The 14,065-nt window shown below is 40.1% G+C and overlaps 1 protein-coding gene across 1 annotated transcript in view; it reads right to left on the bottom strand.

Annotated features, from left to right (window-relative positions):
* Adgrg4 (adhesion G protein-coupled receptor G4) overlaps positions 1 to 14,065 on the bottom strand; it is an 87,023-nt gene that overhangs the window by 58,619 nt on the left and 14,339 nt on the right. The window contains exon 2 of the mRNA XM_031373803.1: positions 608 to 6,559. Within this exon, the coding sequence (XP_031229663.1) occupies positions 608 to 6,559 (5,952 nt within the window). The remainder of the gene's footprint in view (positions 1 to 607; positions 6,560 to 14,065) is intronic.

The following is a 14,065-nucleotide window of genomic DNA, read 5'->3' as shown; positions in this document are numbered from 1 at the left end:
GTTGTGTGGTTAGCACCATCAGACCTAATGGCATATGATCATTTATTTATGTATTTATTATACATATGGGTGTTTTATATACATGTATATCTGTGCACCTTGCTCATGCCTGGTCCCTGAGGATTCCAGAAGAATGCATAAAATCTCCTGGAATGGTAAAATCTCCTAAAACTTTAGTTCCACGGGGGTTTGAGCCTTCATGTGGGTACTGGGAATTGAACCAGGATCCTGTGGAAGAGCAGACAGTTCTCGTAACACCTGCGCCATCTGGCCAGCCTTCCCACCCCAGTATGATTCTTTTACAGGGTAAAGATAAGTGTCCTAGTCTGTTCACATGGGCAAAGTCACAGTCATGACATCAAGAACCAAACAACTGTAAGGAAAGCTTCAAAATGTCATACTGAGTGAAGACTCATCTGTAATATATTTCAATAAAGACAAGAAATGTAGCTAGAGAGTTCTGTGCTAGACAAGGTACTTGTGTACCAATGCTCTTAGAGAGATAAGAAACACATGCACCCTTCCCCTTCTTTTCTGCTTTCAGAGAACATGGAGAATACACAGCCCATTGTTTATGCACTTTGTTAAGGATATATGAATAAAATACCTGTAGACACTATGGCAACTGGTGAAGTAGATGGTTGTGTAAATAGAGAGTAAAATATGGAGTCCATCCAAGTTGTCTCAAAAGATGAAGAGACTAGTGAAAACCCAGTTGTTGTAGAAGGAGGTGCCATTTCAGTAGACATCAAGGGAAATGAGGTTCCTACAGCTGTGGATGTCGTAGTGGCTATACTCATAACAGAGTCCAGTGTAGATTTAGAAGGAAATAAAGTGTAGGATTCTGATGTAGCTGGGACTTTACTCCAGAGAGATGTATTTGTCAGGCTAGATACAGTCAGAGAACCAATAGATAGGTCATGGCTTGTTATAGAAGGTGATATACTCATTCTACTAAAGGACATGGGTTCAGCCATAGCCGTGGAGCTGTCAGCCACAGTAGTTCTGGAGGATGATTCAAGGAATGTAGAAGTGTGTAGACTTCCATCTTTGTTTTTTGCAGATATGGGCAGAGAAGTCAAAGAGTCAGCAGTGATGATGCCCAGTGTAGTTGCAGAAGTGGCTTGGGTGGGTATGGTGGCACTTCCATCAGAAAGGAGTGTCATTGTAAAGTTAGAGTGTGTTGCTATCATGTCAGAAGCTGAAAAAGTGGATTCTGACATTTCTCCTGAAGATGAAGTTAAAAGCTGAGAAGGAGTAGATACAGATGTCCGAGAGTCTGAAGGGAAACTAGATAAGCTCCAAGTGGGGGAGGTAGCCCTGGAAATTACAGAAGGATTTGATGAGAGTGTGGTTCCAGGAGTTACAGGCGTGGCTGTTTTCTCAAATGTGTGTAGAATGGTAGCCAAAGTGGTAGAGGGATACCTGGAAGATATTGACAATGAAGTACTCTCAGAAATCCCAAAAGTAGGAAGGCTTTCTGATGTGAAAACCGATGGCATCGCTGTAACATCCCTAGAGACCAGACCAATCTGAGAGGTTGTGGATGTTGACAAAGTCCCGGAAGGAAAGTGAAGAGTCTCTACTTCCATTCTGTTGGGTGTTGTCACCTTCTTTGTGAAAACTGGAAAGTGAGAGTCTTCAACTCTGCGTGTGTTTCTGGATGTTGTAAGCAGAGTCTGAGGGATACTAGGTATGATTCTTGTAGCCCATGCTGGATATTCAACCATTTGAGATGCAAGCGGAAACTTGGCCTTGGTACTATGAGGTGAGTAAAGATGTGATGTCAAAGAAGGTGGAGCTGTACTTGTCTGGGTCCACAAAGGGTGTAAAACAGGAACAGTCACACATGGACTGCTCTTTGTCAGTTCACTCGTTAAAATGTTCATCTTTCCAGTATCAAGGGAAAGGTGAGTAAGTGTGGGTTTTACACTTTCTGTAGGTCTAGGGATCCCTTTAAAGTTAGTCAAAGATGGGGAAAACTGAGTACTCAAGGAAGTATAAAAGCTAGGTGAAGGAGTGGATGAGAGCCCCCTTGCAGGGACGGTGGTTCTGGGATGGGCATTAATGAGCTCTGTCACCCCACCACTGCTCTCAGTGATCCCAGGGAATATATCCAGAGTGGGAGCCTCATATTCTTGTGATGGCTGTTGGGTTGTTGAAAGTAACAATGAAAACGTGGTCTTTGGAATGGAGGAAATAGCTTCAGTAGTCTTAGAACTGGACAGAGAAGAGGGAGCGGCACCTGTAACTGAAGTCAACATCCCAGCCATACTAATGGTTGGAAAAGTTTTCATAGATAAAATCTCTCTGTGTGTTGGAGAGGAAACATGTGCAGTTGTGTAATTGTGTGGTACCTCTACCACTGAGGAATTTGAAAAGGTAGAGGAAAACACTGTGCTTTGTGAAGTAGGCCCAGCATGTGCCACTGCTGTGGTATCCAATGTTGATGCTTGGGTTGTTTTAGTAGTCTGAAGGGACAGTGAAGACAATGAAGTAAAGAGTGCCCCAAGTCTTGTGGAAGTATCAGAAAAAAGCACTGTAGTTGAGAAATCGGAGTTATTAACTGGCAATGAGGACTTCTCAGACTTAAGCCCAAAGGTACCTATAGAGACACTTTTCAAATTGCCTGAGTGTATTGTTCTAGAAGACTTCGTCAGTAGCATTGTATGGGTGTCAGAAACTTTTTTAGAGGTGAAAGCAGTGACATTGAGGGGCAATGAAGCCATTTGGTAAATAGTAGTGGACACCTTCATAGAAGACTCCATAGAAGTCTCCTTAGCAAAGTTTGTTGGTTCATTTGGAACAGAAAAGACTGTAGTGCTCCCATCAGGAGTGATCGTTGTAAAATTGGTGCTCGGTAGTCCAGTTGTGAAAGGAGAGAAGGACTTAGGGAAATTCTCTGTGCTTCCAGAAGTGGAAGAAGCTATCTGTGTTGCTTCAGGTTGCGTCTTAAGAGAAAGTAGGTGTGGAAGAGTTGTGTTGATGAGCACAGGATGTGATATCCTAGTTGTCCTGGAAGCATCTACAAATGAAGTAGCTAGGTGACCTGTGGCTTGATGAGTCACAGGAGAGGAACTCACAATCTTTTCTACAGTCCAGGGAGGATATTTTGAAAAGGCAGTTGTCCTTTCCTTATTGTGAGTCAAAGATTTGGTTACTGTCTGAACTTGTGAAGGGAGCACTGTTTTCTCAAGACGAGTCGACCCTTCTGAAACATGAGCACCTATTACGGTGCTTGAGGTCAAGCTTTGGGAAGATTGTGTGCTCCCAGAAGCAAGAGATGTGGTTAAATTATCAGAAGATGGATAACCAGGTAGAATTTCTGAAGGCAAATGTGTTTGGTGGCTAGAGATTTCTGTGGTCTCAGAAAGTTCTGTGTCTGCCATTTCCCAAGAGAAAGTGCTCTGGGAGTCCAAAATAAAGGAATTTTTGGATGGGGAAATCTCTGCCACCTCTGTAGTCCTGGGGGTTTTCTCCATGGAGATGTTGGTCTGTTCTTTGTCAGAAGATGCTATAGAGGTGGCAATCACTGACTGTGTGGAGACTGGTGTATTTACAAAATATGTGGTAGATTCACTGTCTACTGTGGTAATAAATTTATTGGCAAAGGTTTTAGGGGCCATGGCCTCACCACCAACAGAGGTTCCTGTGGGTCCAGAAGCCGTATTAACATCTCCACCACTACTAAATGCAGAGGGAAAGCTAAAACCATAAGTTGAAGCCTCAACTTGAGATTCAGATGGTGTTGCTACTGACGTAGATGTAGTTGAACTAACAGAAGTAGAGGATACAGTAGTAATGTTATTAGAGGAAGACCTTGAGCAGACAAGAGTGTGTATGGATGGACTTACTAAGTCAGCTGAGATGGAGGGAATGGTACTTAGAGCCTTAGTTATTCCAGGAGTGGGAGGTCTCAGTGAGGATACCAAAGTCTCTCTCAGAGAGGAAACTGCCATGTGTGCTGTTGTGGAAGGGATTGCTGTGACCTCTGAAGTGGTATGAAGTAAGTCTCTGTGGGTAAACATGGTATCACTGATTGTGGAAGCTGTTGGATTTACTGGTGGCACCAACTCTGTGGTCATTGTCACTGTTGGTAGAGTTAAACCAACCGAGGACACAGATGTAGTGAAATCCCTGGCCAATGTAGAAGGTTGAGACAAGGCCACCTTAGTCTCATCAAAAAACACCATAGTGGTGGCAGGAGAGGTGACAGCAGAGATATTAAGTGGCAGTGAAAACGTGTGTATAATCGGTTGGGGGGTTACTGAGGAATGAGTAGAGGCAGTCTGTGGAGACAAGACACCAGCAGACAAAGATGCAGCTGTCCTCTGTGAAGTGACTCCCGACGTCTTCATTGTTGAAGAACTTGGAAGTTCAGGTAGTGCCTGGGTGCTCGCAAAATTGGATGATGAAGCTGAGTTCTCCTTGGATATCTCTGAAGTCCAATCTACTGTGTAGGTGTGGGTCGAGTTAAAGCTTTCCGTGGTTTCATTGTGCGAACTCTCAGACGTGCTTTCCTTCAATTTGGTTGAAAGCCAACTCACTCCCACCTTGGCAGTTGCAGTTTCTTTATTCAATCCAGTAGTCAATTTTTCTCTATCTGCAAAGGGGGAACCAGTGACAGAAGCTGTCATCATTTGTGCTGATTCATCTGTCACTTCCAGCATTGTTGAAAATGGAGAAGCCTCAGCTACTGCTGCTATAGTTGACTTTACCTTAGGATGCCGGGAAGTGGTTTCTCTTGTCACAGTGGTATAGACTCTCTGTGTTGTTGCAGACATGGGCTGAGGGGCCATAGTATCACCAAATGCACCCACACCATTTGTTTCTATTTGTATTGTCTCAGAAATGCTCTTCTCAGTAGAAAAAGTTGGTTTAATGTCAGTGAGGGTAGACGTATGCACTGATGGAACAACTGGCTCCCTTGGTATTGAGGAAAGTTCATTTGCAGCTACTGTCAGCATCGAGTTGCTTTTCAATAGTAAGGTGGTGAGTTTAGACTCAGGCTGGTTTGCTATAGATGTGATTCCAGAAATACTTGTGAAATTACTAAGCCACTGGGATGTTGGTTTGAATAGAGCTGTTGTATAACTGGCTGTAGTAGCATCAGAGCTGGTAGTCACCTTGCTCTCTGTGGCTGCTTCAATTGGTATGATGTTACTAGTCATGGATGAATATTTTATATTAATGGTATTACCTTGGAATGGTAATGTGAGAGTTTCATTAGGTGTGAATGTGAGTGTGGTGGTTGTATTCATAGAGGTCAACAGGGTTTGACCTGACTTACAAGTCCAAGTGGTCTCATTGGTGAAGAACTGATAGTCACTTTTAATTGTTATAGATGTGAGAGCTGAATCAGATGCATTATATGTAGAAGGTGATTTAGTAGAAATTAAAGTAAGCACAGTCCCATCAGTTGGGGGTGTGTCCTGAGTGTATACTAGCCCTTCCATGGTAGTGAAGAGCGAAGCTTCAGCCGATGTAGGGACAAGTTTGGTTCTGGTAATTACGGTTGGATGTGTACTCTCAGTATCAATAACTATCTGGTCATCTTGAGTTTTGGTGATTGAAGAGGAGCTAATGGAAGAAAAGGCCATGAAAGAGGTTTCTTTAGACACAGAGGCAGATATAGCATCCTCTATGTTGGGTGAAAAGACATCTTGGAAATTTGTAGAGACTGACTCTGGTTTCACTGTTCTTATGGCAGGTATGGTCTCCATAGGCAACACTGAAGGGACTGTGAATGGCGTTTCCGCATCAGTTATTGACAAGGTAGATGCCACTTGAATTTCAGGAAATGTCGAATTCATTTCCTGAGAAGCTGTGAAGGTGAGCAAAGACTCTGGTGGGAAGGTTGATACAACTCCAACCTCAGTAGTGATAGGTGAAGTCTCTTCTAATGTGGACCAAGAGACACTTCTGGCAGCTGAAGATATAAGAAATTCTTGCCCAGATTTAGAGGTGTGGACTATAGCCATATCTGTGGATTTGTGCTTGGGACAAGGTGTTGTAGCTATGGATGCCGATTCATTCAAAAATAAAGTTGTCTCCCCAACAGCTGTCTTGTATTTAGTTGTTGAAGTTTCAGATACAGTATAATTCTTGGTAAATACAGATGTGTCAATTAAATGAGTAGCTGTAGCTGAGCGAAAGATCTCAGTAGCCATGGCCTCCACCTTTTTTGATGTCCTTGTTTTTCCTAGATATGAGTGTTCTGTTACGTTCATGGAGTCAGTAGTATGAACAGTTGTCCTCTGGGTATGCAGAGGGATGGCTGTTGAAGTAAAAAAGGTATCTGTTGAAAATGTAGCTGTTTTGGTTATAGACGTCTTTAAATCTTTGGATGTGCTTACTGTTGCTAGAGGTGAGGGTACTGTATTAGAATATGATATGTCTATATGATTGATTGTAGAAACGGGCATGCCTTCTGGCAACCGTGTGGATGAATGTGCAGTCTTGTGTGGGTTGAGCCCAGTAGTTTGTGAAGAAGTTGTTAGGTCTATTTGCTGTGAAACATTTGTACTTGTTTCTTGAATTGTCATATTTTCAGAAACAACTGAAAAATCAGAAAGCATGTGTTACTTTAGATTCAGCCTTGGAAATTAGGGACAATTCTTTAAGAAAGAGCTCTATAATTTCTTTTCATTTTAAAAAGAGGTAAGTGTCAGATATAATCATGTTGTTTGATTACTTAATTTTTCTTAAGATGATTTTCTACTTTGTAAATCTCTATCTGATTTTCATAATAACCTGGGTAAATAACTAGTAGGATGACATCTATTACATAGTATCTGCATAAAAGATATGGGCACTTGTACAAAACTCTACACTGATTGAGGTGATTCACCTTTGGAAAGGGACCTATCAAAACTCATGGAAGAAGAAATCAATAGCTTGATTAGTTCACATCCATTACTGAAACTCAATTGTGAAGTTAAAAATCTTCCTTCAAACCTCAGGTTTAGATTCACACAGATGCAGTTTTAGATTCTGACTCCATAGCTTGCACAATTGTAGCCTTAGTCTACCTCTCCGTGCCTCAGCACTTTCCTTTGTGGTATGAAATTTATAATCCCACCTTATAAGACTTCTTGGAGACTTGGGTGAGTTACTGCATGTGAACCATCAAGCTGAGTGTCTAGTGTGTAGAAAGGAATAACAAAATAGTTGCTTTGATTTTGAGTTGATTAGATCTCTTTTTCTTTCTTTTTTTAACCCACGAGGCAGAGTCCTGTTATGTAGATCAGACCAACCTCAATTTCTCACCTTTCTGGTCAAGGGATTACAGGGTCACACTCCTATGACCAGCTGTCTGGGTCAAACTCCTATCAGTCATTTAAACACTGAGGATTGAAATGATCTTATCTGGAACCTCAAGGTTAAATAGTCTTGACAGTTTGTGTGTGCATATAAAAATATATTTATTGATTATACTTCCTTGTATATGTTGTAAATCTGTAGTATAAATATTATAAATAAATGTAATAGGATTTTCAAAGGCTGTGACGAAATAAATACAAACTTTAATACTTTCTAGCACCCTATCATAGTGTGTTTTCCCAATATGACAGTGCATTGAAGACCATAAGAGCATAGTTTATATTCTCTTTCAAGTCAATTAAACTTCACAAGTATGGTGAATACTGTTAGAAGTATTTTGAGAAAGAGAAAACTTTCTAGCATGTTTCCTTAAATAATTCATATTCTTATTGGAAAAGTTACATGTTATTGAAATATTTTGCTCATTTTTTGAGACAAGGTCTCACTATTTAGTTCAGCCCTAAAACTCATTATATCATATAGGCTAACCAAAATCAGGATCTTTCCATCATAACATTTCAAGCACTGGAAAATACAGGTATGTGCTGCCACATCTGGATAAAATCATTTTCTTTTAAAAAAAAATTAGACAAAATAATATTTTAAGAAAAAGATAGGATTTCTTGTAAAGCCAACAATGGGATATAATAAGGCTCCAAATATCTTTGAAGTATAATAGAAAATCAGTACAGCAAAAGAGCCAAGCTGCCCTGAAAACAATGAGGAGTGAAGAATATGGATGGATGGAAGAAAAGGTCAGTCTAGCTTGGAGTGAGAGACATTACGTATTGAGTACTGGTGATAAAGACTACAGATGAGCCTGGGATCTGAAGGAGAGCTTTATGCTTTCATGTAGGGACCACATATACCAAGCCAAATGCTGTTCTTCACACCATCTTGATTAATCCAGGTTTTTTTGTGGGAAATATAATAATTATCTCTATTTCAAATTTGAAGAAATAGAGCACCAGAAAGTTCACACAATTGGCCCAACTTCTTGGAAATTCAAGGTTCCCCCTGTGTTCATTTCATATATACCTTTATTTGCATATTCAAGCATGGACAACCCAGTCACAAGACCTAGTCATTTCTCCTTCTAAAAACTCTGGATCACCAACCTCAAATGAGCCTTCCACAGTGCCTCCTACTACGTCTCTCTGTTCAGTTTATGCTGCTATTCCACAATAACCCTTTCAAATATGCCCCATTGTCAAATACCACCTCCACATGTTTATCAGATAATCATGCCTCCTGCTTCAAAGGAAAAAGTAATTGAGATCATCAGACAGAAGTTCAACTGTAATTTAGATCCTGTCATCCGCTATTTCTCAAACTTTGCCTTTCTCTTCCCTAATGAGCCTTTCCCTTCTGATTTAAAACTTATTCTCCTCTCTTGCAATAAAAATGAAAATGCCCCATCCCTCTGGCCCATCTTTTCCCCATCACAGCTAAAATTCTTTAAAGTTATTTATACCTGATGTCCCCACTCCCTTGGCTCCTTACCTGGAACAAGTGTTGTTCTAACCCCTTCTCTTTCATTCTATGGTTTTTACCCACCTATATTATCTATAACATCAACGAGTCTCATCTCTCTCTAGACCAGATCTCTATTCTGAACTCTACACTTTTAAGAACCAATCATTTCCTTGGTATTATCTTTTGGCTAGCCCACTAATATCTCAGACTGAACACACCTTAACTTGAACACATTACCTTCTGCCTATATTGGGTCTTCTAGTATTTATATCTAGTACAATAAGTAGTCTACTCAGTTATGCTAGCCCAAACATTCTCTAGGTGCCTCTTCCATTCTCTCTCTCCTGTGCCAGAACTAGTCTATCATCTTGTCCTGGGTATCATACCTACTCCATAGCCTTTAATCACATTAATTTCTTTCCATCTTCATCATTTACATTCCAACAGCATCATGCCCTCCTTTTGTTCGTTTTTCTATTTTTTTGAGATTTTAATATAATTATATTATTTCTCCTTTCCCTTTATCCTCCCCAATCCTCCCATATACCCTTCCTTGCTCTCGTTCAAACTCATGGCCTCTTTTTTCATTAATTGTTATTTTGTGCATGTATGTATATGTATATACAAATATATTCCTAAATATAATCTGCTCAGTCTGTGTAATATTACTTGTGTGTATGTTTTGAGGGCTGACCATTTGGTATAGCCAACCAACTGGTGTGTAATACCCTGGAAAAGATAGTTTCTCCTGCTCTCAGCATTCCTTAGTTACCTGGGAAGGCTCAGCCACTACTCTTGAGTGCCTTCCATTCTGTCTCAGATGCAAAAAGATAAAAAAGAACATTTGGAAATGTGAATCTCACATACACAATTGAGCACACACACACACACACACTGAGGTCCCTTTAATGTTTTCCATTACTCACAGAGTAAACAAATATATTACTTAAAGGAGTCTAACTATGCATGTTTGAGTTCCTACCTACCTGGCTCCTGTAAATTTGTGCTAAACCTTACCCTTCCTTCCACAACTCTCATCCCCTCCCCAGCCCAGCCCACCCCCGTGCTTAATGTTTACTTCCACCATAAGGGCTTTGCGCGTGCTGTTGCCACTATCTGGAGCTTCCCCCTTAGTTCTTCATGTCAGTGACATCTACTCAGCCTTCAGATATCAGTTCATTTGTCACTTCTTCAGAAAAGCCTCCCTTCCCAAATGCCCATGATGAGCTCGAAGTAGTCTGTGGAGGAGTCACACCGTGCTGTGACTTCCCTCCTCCTTGTGGCAGTTACCACAGCTGCAGTTCTACTTGGGCTTCTACATGGCTGCCTTCCTCAGGAAGACATGGGGACCAAAGCATCATCTTTTACTGTGCACCATTGTAAACTGAGTTCCTAGTGAGTGCCTAGACCGTGATAGGTGTTCAGTGCAGACAATCCGGCTTACTAATTAAATGGAAATGGTGAGGTCAAAACAGCAGGAAGATCTCTGTATCTACTGCTACTGGAGAGGTACGGCTGGCAAGGCATGGTACCAAAGAAGTTTAAGAGACAAAGAAGATAGAGAACATTCAGAGGTCATGCATTTCGCTTTTGGGAAAAATCACAGATAATGTTCCCAGAAATAAGAAACCATCTTGTTAAGCCTGCATGTGTGCAACTTGAGGTAGGAGTGAAAATGGCACTCAGTAAACTGCACAAGTGAGTCACAATCGCTCTTCAATTCAAATCTGTCAAAATAAATTCATGCGTATTTATCTTAGACAAATTGGCACTTTGAATTCATCTTCCCGAGAAGCATATTATCTATGATGTAGAAATAATTATGGCAGAAGACAACTACTAGCTTATTCCGCAGCCTTGATCATAATTAATTCTGCTTGCATATACAGAAAATCTGAAGTGTGTATAGAACGCTTTAAGGTCGCGTTGCCATGAGAAAGTAAAACGAATCAGAAGTCTTCAATCAACTATATAAACCAATTAATAAAAGGCCATTAGTAAAGGGAAAGTCAACGTTAACTAGGAAGCACATCTTACCTTAAGCTAATGAAAACATTGTTTTTACGTTCAGAGTTATGTCCTGTCAGGGCTTGTCAGAGGGGCATTTTATTTCATTAGAACACAATTTTAAGATTTCTGCTTTTCAATATGACTGAAACCATAAACTAAAGGAGGAGTGGCAAGATTTGGGGTACCAGTTTTACAATGATTTCATTTCACCCTGTTGGATTTGCAACTCTCTACCTAAACTATTGCTTCTAACACATAGGAGGATTGTGGCAACCAGAAGCTTGAAGCACTCCATGAATATGTCAAAGCTGCTGGCATGGACAGTTTACAGTTCCCACTCCTTTAGTAATTGAGCTGCACTCAACTTTTGGGGGGGTTTGTTTGTTTGTTTTATTTTTGTTTGGAGGGGACCTTGAATATCATCCCCCTCCAAAAAAAAACCCTGTTACCTGCTCAGACAACATTCAGAGCACTATTAAAGTAACCTGTAATATGTAATGAGAAACAGATTTTCACAAAATGGGATAAGACTCAGAAATAATTTTATCAGAAAGAGCTGAGTCACTATTATATAACCATTTTTACTACTTCCTGTAAGCATACCAAAAAGAAAATGAACATTTAGGGGGAGAAAGTCATTAAAAAAAAGATTTGCAAAAAGCAGGTGTATACCTTAATCCCAGTACAGACAGAGGTGGATGAACTCTGTGCCATCTAGGCCAGCCTAGTCTCTATAGTGGGTTCCAGGCCAGTCATGACTACTTAGAGACACTATGTTTCGAAAACCAAAAGGAAACAAAGACTTAGATAATTGTCAAGCAGGTGGGATTTTAAATAGCAGAGATGGCTTAGGAAACAATCTTGTATTGATCCATGTTAACCTGAACCTTGGATTTGTATATTTCAGAAAATGTCCTATTGAATCTTTCAGATGCAAAGACTTTTTCCTATCTATCACTTTTTTCTGTAAAATTATTAATGAAGATTAAAATCTTTATTCATTGAAAATCACAGAATTTTAGCCCACTTACTGATTGACTTGTGTACTGGCTGGTTTTGTGTGTCAACTTGACACAGGCTGGAGTTATCACAGAGAAGGGAGTTTCAGTTGGGGAAGTGCCTCCATGAGATCCAGCTGTGGGGAATTTTCTCAATTGCCCCATGTGGGTGGTGCCATCCCAAGGCTGGAAGTCTTGGGTTCTCTAAGAGAGCAGGCTGAGCAAGCCAGGGGAAGCAAGCCAGTAAGGTACATCTCTCCATGGCCTCTGCATCAGCTCCTGCTTCCTGACCTGCTTGAGTTCCAGTCCTGACTTCCTCTGGTGATCAACAGCAATGTGGAAGTATAAGCTTAATAAACCCTTTCCTCACCAACTTGCTTCTTGGTCATGATGTTTGTGCAGGAATAGAAACCCTGACTAAGACAACTTGTTTGGGTTTTGGTGTTTAGGGTTTTAAGTTCTTTGTATATTCTTGATCGTAACTTCTGGCAGGCATATAATGAAGATTTTCTCTCATTGTAGGACTTACCTCACTCTTGACAGGTTCCTTTGCAAAGCCTTTTAATTTCAAACTACCTAATCTGCCAATTCTGAACAATATCTCCTGAGCTATTAAAGTCCTTTTCAGAAAGGTCTTCCTTACACCTATTATCTTGAAGTGTTTTCACTCTGCTTTCCTTCAACAGCCAAAGAGCACATGAAAACCTGCTCAGTATCTTTAGGGAAGAGCAAATTAAAACCATACAGATCTTATCTCACCCCAGTCACGATTTCAATCATTGAGAAAACAAGTATCAGCTAAGGTTGTCAAGAGTGTGGAGGAAAAAGAACATTTACACAACTCTTGGTAAAAATACAAACTGGTCCAGGCACTGTGAAAATCAGTATAAAGGAATGGATATATATATATATATATATATATATATATATATATATATATATATGTATATGTATATATATTCATATAACCCAGCTCTGCCATGCCTAGGTATATACCTGAAAGATTCTGAGTCAGCATACTACAGACACATCTGCACACCCATGTTTTCCATAGCACTATTCATAATAGCAAAACGATGAGCCTTTAATCTCAGTACTTAGGAGGCAGAGACAGGCAGATTTCTGAGTTCCAGGCCAGCCTGGTCTACAAAGTGAGTTCCAGGACAGCCAGGGCTATATAGAGAAACCCTGACTTAAAAAACAAAACAAAACAAAAAAACTATGGAATAAGTCTAGTTGCCCGCCAAGTGATAGATGAATAAAGAAAATATCCTATAGGTGTATAATGGAGTTCTAGGAGTTCTATTCATCCATAAAGAAGAATTATGCCCTTTGCTGATAAATGGATGCAATGATAGATAATCACGTTAAATGAAATAAGAAAAACAGGGAAAGACAAATACAACACATTTTCTTTCATTTGTGAGTTCTAGAATTCTTATAGATACAAAAAAATTATATGCATCTATACATATATATAAAAGATGAAGAGAGACTGGGAGAAGGAAAGACTAGAGGGAGAGAGAAAGGGGAAGGAAGAACCAACACCCCTAAAAGCATGCCTCCCAAACATGTCAAAGCCAAGAGAAAGAAATGTAAAGCCTGTACTCGAAATAACCACGGAGAAACAACCAGTGATACTAAAAAGCTAAGTTCTAAAATTCTGAACAGCACAAAAAAACAACCATCATCCAAATAGCTCAAGATATACATTTCAAAGGAGGGCATCACACTGCTAAACTAAAACATTACAGTGAACTTGCTAGACCAGGAATGGAAAACCAATGGGGAGCTCAAATTACAGCCATTCCCTGGAACAATATCCACCTTAAACTTGTTCCTATCTCCAATAGAAACCAATCAAATATCAATAGCTCTTTAAAACAGGAATCTGTTAAGAATGGGGGATTGATATAGCAGTCATCTTGGGGGGAAATTTTGCATCAAAAAGATTGAACGGGAGATTTTGGGGAGATTTTTCTGACACATACGAGCCCAAACTTCTATGGTTAAAATAGAGCAATATTAGAAGTGTTATTTCCCAGGCAATCTCTGGTATTTTCACCTGCTAAGTCTAGCAATCTGTGACAATGGAGTAAAGAACGTGTTCAAGGTCATTAGTGTGCAATATGAGCTGACTATGAACATAAACTGATTCGATAATTTCATTGGTGCTCCTTATCCACGTGTACTCCATGTTTTATTAAATTAAGCAGTGTAGACTTTCTCTACAGCCATCATTCTGGAGACATTAAATT

This window comes from Mastomys coucha, chromosome X, assembly GCF_008632895.1.
Source record: "Mastomys coucha isolate ucsf_1 chromosome X, UCSF_Mcou_1, whole genome shotgun sequence".
NCBI classification, from domain to species: domain Eukaryota; kingdom Metazoa; phylum Chordata; class Mammalia; order Rodentia; family Muridae; genus Mastomys; species Mastomys coucha.
The sequence above is the reverse complement of the archived record's forward strand: the minus strand, read 5'-3'. Positions and strand labels throughout refer to the sequence as shown.